The 6,399-nt window shown below is 37.8% G+C and overlaps 1 protein-coding gene and 1 long non-coding RNA gene across 3 annotated transcripts; both read right to left on the bottom strand.

The window, feature by feature from the left end:
* Positions 1-307: 307 nt before the first annotated feature.
* LOC136025451 (piggyBac transposable element-derived protein 3-like) lies at positions 308-976 on the bottom strand. Its single transcript, XM_065701482.1, has one exon. The coding sequence runs from the start codon at positions 974-976 to the stop codon at positions 308-310; it is 669 nt and encodes a 222-aa protein (XP_065557554.1).
* A 2,236-nt stretch (positions 977-3,212) lies between these two features.
* Positions 3,213-4,160, bottom strand: LOC136024875 (uncharacterized). 2 transcript variants are annotated; one of them, XR_010616948.1, is made up of 2 exons: positions 3,879-4,160; positions 3,213-3,348 (listed from the first exon to the last, which is right to left on the bottom strand). It is a non-coding gene; the product is annotated as an uncharacterized LOC136024875 (long non-coding RNA). The 2 variants fall into 2 exon arrangements; XR_010616947.1 differs by having other exon boundaries at positions 3,883-4,160.
* Between the last annotated feature and the right edge of the window lie 2,239 nt (positions 4,161-6,399).

The raw sequence follows: 6,399 nt of genomic DNA, 5'->3' as shown, positions 1-6,399 counted from the left end.
AAGGCATCCCGTCTCGCGAGGTAGTCGTATTGCACTTGGTCACTGATAAGGATGGTCTTCCAACTCGAGGACTTTGAGATACGCCAGTAAGAACCAACCCACGAGCAATGTCCATTTTGAAGTACAGCAGAGACATGTGCTGAACATTGATCTGCTTACACTGTCGGCGGTGTATCAGCCAGGCGTTGTTCACAGCCATGTCAAAACAGTAGTACACAATCCTCATATACCATTTCTTAGAGCGAATGTCAGTCCTGTAAAGCTCCAGGAACATGTCAGCAAGATCTACGCCCCCCATTGATTTGTTTTAGTCACGGACGATTCGGGGGCGATCAACTTCGACGTATTTCCGTGTTGTGCCATCCCATCTCTGACACTTATCAATTGGGGTGACTGCACAGTATGAAGAAGCCAAATGGACTTGTTTGTTGTCATACCATTTTACTACCGATACTTCTGAATGTCTTTCAAAACGGAAGTCCATTGACCCTCGTCCTTTCTTCTTCATGTTGGCGTCGGTATCTAGAACAGTGCCCCTCATTCTGTTGCTGCGTATTGTACCACATGACTTGATGCCATATTCAACCTGGAGCTTGTGAATGAGATTGATGCCAGTATAGAAGTTATCAAAGAACAACTTGAAGTTCATGAACCTTGGCAGGTTTTCTACAAGCCGAAGGACAACGTCAGTACCTTGGCCAAGTTCAGAAATTTCAACAGCTCCTTTTCCTGTATATATCTCTATGTCATACACTATTCCGCTGATGCCGGCTCTCGTGAAAACCTTTACACCCCACGAGTGGGGCTTGTCCTTCAAGTACTGTCGAAATCCAATTGTTCCTTTGAATGGGATCATCTGTTCGTCAATACTTTGGATCTCTTCAGGGTCTATTTTTTTCAGATTCTCCCTGAATGCGTCGTATAGTCTTCTGATCTTGAACAGTTTATCATGACCAACCTCCCCTTTCGGTATCATTAAGGTGTCATGGGAAATGTGGAAAAAAGACCTCAAGCTGATGAACCTATGTCTGCTCATGGTATCAGCCACCGGGGAATATCGTATTCCATTCTCCCAGTACTTCTAATAGCCGGAAGTTTGAGAATGCTCATAAGCATTTGAACTCCAAGAAATCTGCGCAGCTCTTCAATGGAAAGTTTCTGAGCAAGATTCTTCTTTCTCATGGCATTCAGATTCGTTTGGTCCGCAATGTTTGAAAGAATGTCTTCTGTGATAAACATTCGGAAGAGATCAAGGGGCGTTTGTACCTCGTCATAGTGTGGTATAGAACCCTTCCATGTAATATTTCGAGGTTCGGGCTCCGTTTTTATCCACTTGTATTGCTTTGCCTCCTTCGCTACCTTCTTTTTTGCTACTGGTTTTGCCGTGACCTGAGGAGCATCAGTTGGAGTTACTAGACCGGCCACTGCTTGGGAAGGAGCATTTTTTTGAGCTCTTGTAAGGACAAAGGGTTCAGCAGGTGCAGTAACTGTTGCTGACTGTATTGCAGAAGAAGCTGACACTGGTGCTGATGATGTGCTTGAAGAACTGTTTGACGCTTTTGTATCATTCAAGCCCGGGAGAGGCAAATCGAATTGATCCGTGTCATCGCCATTGTCTAACTCGAACCTGCCAAGCATTGCTAAGGGGATGTCGTCTGTGTGGTCGATATCCTCTTCATCTCTTCCGTCTTCATTGCCATAACAGTTGAGAGAACGTAAAGGCTGAAATTCTTGATCTAAATTGTCTGGTGCCCAGTTTGGATCGTCGTCGTCGGAAGAGATATCGAGATCTGAATCACAATCAGGTATGAATAAAAGCCTTGCTGCTTCTTCTGCAGTCTTGGTAACTCTTCTACTTCTTTCCTTGATCAGTCTCTCTTCCAAGGGCTTGGGACCATGACTTCTCATGGAGTCAGAGCTCGTGCTTGGATCAGCTGAAAAGAAATTCAAGGTAAGTGCATCACTTAATAATAACAATAATAATAGTATATTGCAATAAAATAGGCCATTGGTCTCAACACTTGCCTGAGGCATCCCACAAAATAGCATTTTTACCCTTGTTTCAGTAAAAAGGAGGAACAGAAAGAAAATGTGCCTATTCCCGACCATAAAAAGGACTTGCCGCCTCGTTTGCTGTACAAATCTGCCTAGGTATGGTTTGGCACTGAATGTCTGACGTGACTATTTGGTAACCGATCGTTAGCAACCTTGTTTGCGGCTAAAATACAGCTCAGAATTAGACTAGTGATATCTCATTCGAAAGAACGCATTTTTAGCTACAAAATAAGATCATAATCAGGCTCTGAACTTACCAGAAACGTCCAGGTCATCGAGGTCGAAATCTGCACCTTTCCTCTTTTTCGACATTTCATGTTTTGTCTAAACTTGGACGCTCGCTCGACCGCTCGGGTAAAGCCTTGAGGGACAATAAATTCAAACGCGACAGAGTCAAGCAAGCGCTATCTAGTGGAAAAGAAATCACGGTTGTGACTTTGTCGAGTCGAGAGAAAAAAAATAGGAGGCGAGCGGTATCCGTATGGTGACCACAGGCATGAAAGGGTTAATGCTTTTTTTTGGTGCATCCATTTTCTGAAATGTATGGCTGGCACGATCCGGTAGTATAGTATAATCAGTAGTGATCAGCTGGAATGAGAGGGAATTAATTTATTTCTCCCAATTTCTATCACACTTTTTCTATCACCGTCAAATATATTTCGAAGTGAATTGATCATATGTGCCTTCTTAATGAGAAATTTACTGGACTTTTATGTGAGTCAGATGATCTATTTGTCTGAAGTAAAAATACAATTGGAATCAAAGGCATTGTTACTGTATGATCGAAGTCAGGATATCCCAACGGTAGAGCTGAAACCCAATTATTTAAAACATTATATTTGGTATTATAATAGAACTGTATCTGGACTCCACGTATTTAAAAGTGTGTAACTTCTAAAATAGTAAACTCTGATATACAGGTTACAGACTGCTCCCCCTTCCCCAATTTTTTGTCACAAAGAATCCAGTTTCTATAATTAAATATCGAATCACATGTCTTTGATACTGTAAGATCCCACCCTTTGGGGTAAGTAAGCGAATACTAGTGCTTTGAATTATGGTAGCGTGTCACTAGTATTCAATGTGCGAATAGGTTCACTTTTCTATCTACTATGGCAACAGTCTATCTGTTCCCTAAGTCCTATTATAAGTCACAATCTCTCAAGACAAGGAATTTTATTTTAGAAGGAGTATGTAAAAAAACAGGTAAAGAAATATAAAGTGGAAAGAAGTTGAGCTGGAGAGTTCTTTCTCGTTGATGAAAAGTCCTTGCTTGGGCGAAGAAATATAAATCTGGAAAATAAAAAAACTTACGTTAGATCTTGTAAATACACACGACAGGCTGTCCCTCGTATTAATTGAAAAGCTAGTATCCAAGAAAGAATGCTGGTCCAAGAGGAAAAACGATAAGCCAAATATAAGTAGCAGGGTTGTTATATCTATCTGTCGTCCAGAAATTGTGAATCAGAACTCCCCGAATATTGTTCTAACATTCGCTTTTAAGGGGCCCTCTCTGGTCCGGTTTTGTAATAAATTAAAGCTTTGAGTTTGACTATAGGTTGAAGGTTATCGAACGCTCAAGGTAAATACGGGCAGACAAATAAAAATGGATAAACAAGGGTTTGAAGGTGTCAGCCTGTTGAACTTGATCGTAGGTGAAGGTTACCCGTCTAAAAATAAACTGGTAAATAATGGGTAAACAAGAATTCGAGGATGTCAGCCTGTCGTAAAATTATATGTCGTATAGCTATGGCGTATAGTGTATGTTATATTATAGAATATAATATAAGGCAATACATAAATAATAGAAAGGGACTTCTCACATACTCCCCAGCTTCGAAAAAGCACGGCTCGGTGCTACACCAACAAGCCGCCTTTGTGTTGTTGAAAACTATTCTGGTGTAATTTTGTATCATCTTGGTATCTACTATACGAGAAGAATCTGAAAAATAGAGGTTATAAAACATTGAACATTAAACACTAAAGATCGAAGTGTCTGGAAAAAAATATCTATAACACCCTAACCCATCAGGTTTCAAGAAATGAAAGTTTTTTTGAAAAAAAACAAACAAACAGAAAATGATAAAAACATGACGAAAAAGAATTTTTTTTGTTGATTTTTTTTTTTTTTTTGCACATTGTCCAAGGGAATTCAATATAGTTTTGGAATAATTATAAGAGAGGTACGATGTATTAGTAAAGTGATTAAACATGTCATCACGTTTATCCATTTCTTCCTTAATATTATTTGCTCTATAAGTTAGTCACTTTGATTTGTGTGTGAACTTATGTCAACTTTAGAATTTAAACTTGTGTCGAACAAGAACTCATTACACAGCATATAATATATGGTTATACAATGATATACCATCACTAAGGCAAAACTACGAAAAACATTGGTTTTTGTCAATATTAGTATTGACTCGTCAAGGATTAACACTGCACAAATACATAAAGTGAACACTACTGAATCTTTGACAGAACTTAATCTTTGACAGAACAAAATCTTTGACAGAACATAATCTTTGACAGAACATAATCTTTGACAGAACAAAATCGTTGACTGAACAAAATCTTTGATAGAACAAAATCTTTGACAGAACAAAATCTTTAACAGAACAAAATCTTTGACAAAACAAAATTCTTTCACAAGGAACATCAGGAAATAATTGAATTAGATGATAAAAAATCTGTTTATCCCTTGTTTCCTTTTTTTCTTTTTTTCCTTGGATCGCCGGAGTTATCATTCTTTTTTCCTTTTTTTTTCTCCAGTCTTGTTTTTTTTTTTCAAGCGTTCTCCTTTTTTTTCCAGTGTCTTCTTTTTTCCAGGGGTTATTTTTTTTCTTTTCTTTTAAAATCGGTACACTACACAAATTTTACTAACGTTAGTGGTTATTCGAAGCTGAATTTTAAATGAATCTCCCTGGTGCAATACCCCAAATATCTTTACTGATATGAACTTTTCGTAAGAGTTTAAAATACTTCGGTAAAAAAAATTTTCTACGAATATACTTCTTTTAGTCTAGTTATGAAAATTCCCGATTGTGGTATATTTATACTTACGTACTATTCGTCAGAGTGTTGACCCCTTTGTTATGTCATATAAGCTCGGCATGCCTGAGCAGACAGAAAGGGTTTTATGCAAATCTGTATATGGTGTCAAAATATAGGGTTGACTAACCACATAATATATCGACTGCTTTGCCAAGGGGTGCATTTTTTTTCGTTTGCCAGGTAACGGTAGCACGTCCCTTTTTGCAATGAGGTTCTTGAATAACCCTTAATTGTCAATCACTCGACTTTGAAGAATGTAAATACCCCTCGTGGGAAATTTAATAGCTTAGGCTAAGCTATGAAGAGCAAGTAATGAATATGAAGGGGGGGGGGAGAAAATATCGAAGTAATTGTTTTCTCTTTTCCAAATTCCTCCCTGAAACCTTATTTAATGTTTATTTATGTATAGTAGGCTCCCAGCTGAAAATTCAAATTTTTCTTCAGTTTCGATCAACCCCTTTTGAACATTTAGTCGCAAGATAAATTTTTCACAAGGCTCCTTCTTCTGGAGGAATTTCTACCCTCAGATTTTGGATAGGCATAAACATTGTATCAGAATATTTACTAAGTTCTCTGTATAAATGCAGAGATATGCACATACATAAAATAACTGCAATTGTTAATATAGTTAAGAGTATAAAAATTGGTGTTAATGACGGTGGATGAGTACTGGTTGGTTCGCTCGTCAAAAAGAGTTCGAGTGGAAGTTCAATAGTTTTGTCAATTCTATTAGTTTTTGATATTAATTTTTCTTGCCAGTACTCATTCAGTTCTTTAATGGTAAATTTTGACGTAACTTGATCTAATGGTAAAATAAGCTTTTCCACCTCTGATACGGGCGAAAAAGATTTGGCAAGAAACGAAGTGACAGGGCTATAAAAATCTTGAATTATAAAAGACGAATGACTAATTTTACACTCACTGTTGATAGAAAAAACTTGGGCTTCACTAACGTTGATTGAATAATGTTTATAAGTTTGATTAGTTAAAAATAAATTTGATTCAGGACAGACAACATTCAGGGTAACTGGTCCTGACGTAGGACTTGCAAAGACATAGGTGTCTTGGTCTAAAACAGCTGCAAATGGCGAGGAGAACGCTGTTACCTTCCTTTCGCATAACTGGTTAATTGCACTTGTATCTTCTGTAAAAGCAGCATATGAGCATGATTTGAAGCTAGCTTTTCACAGAACTATATGGCTATCACAAATGGTTTTCTGTTTATAGGATACACAATTAAATTCTAAATCATAACGGTTCAATAACAGGTATGAATCAGCATCATTTGTT

Source organism: Artemia franciscana, chromosome 3, assembly GCF_032884065.1.
Source record: "Artemia franciscana chromosome 3, ASM3288406v1, whole genome shotgun sequence".
In the NCBI taxonomy this organism is placed as follows: Eukaryota; Metazoa; Arthropoda; class Branchiopoda; order Anostraca; family Artemiidae; genus Artemia; species Artemia franciscana.
Note: the sequence above shows the minus strand (reverse complement) of the source record. Positions and strands in the feature narration are given on the sequence as shown.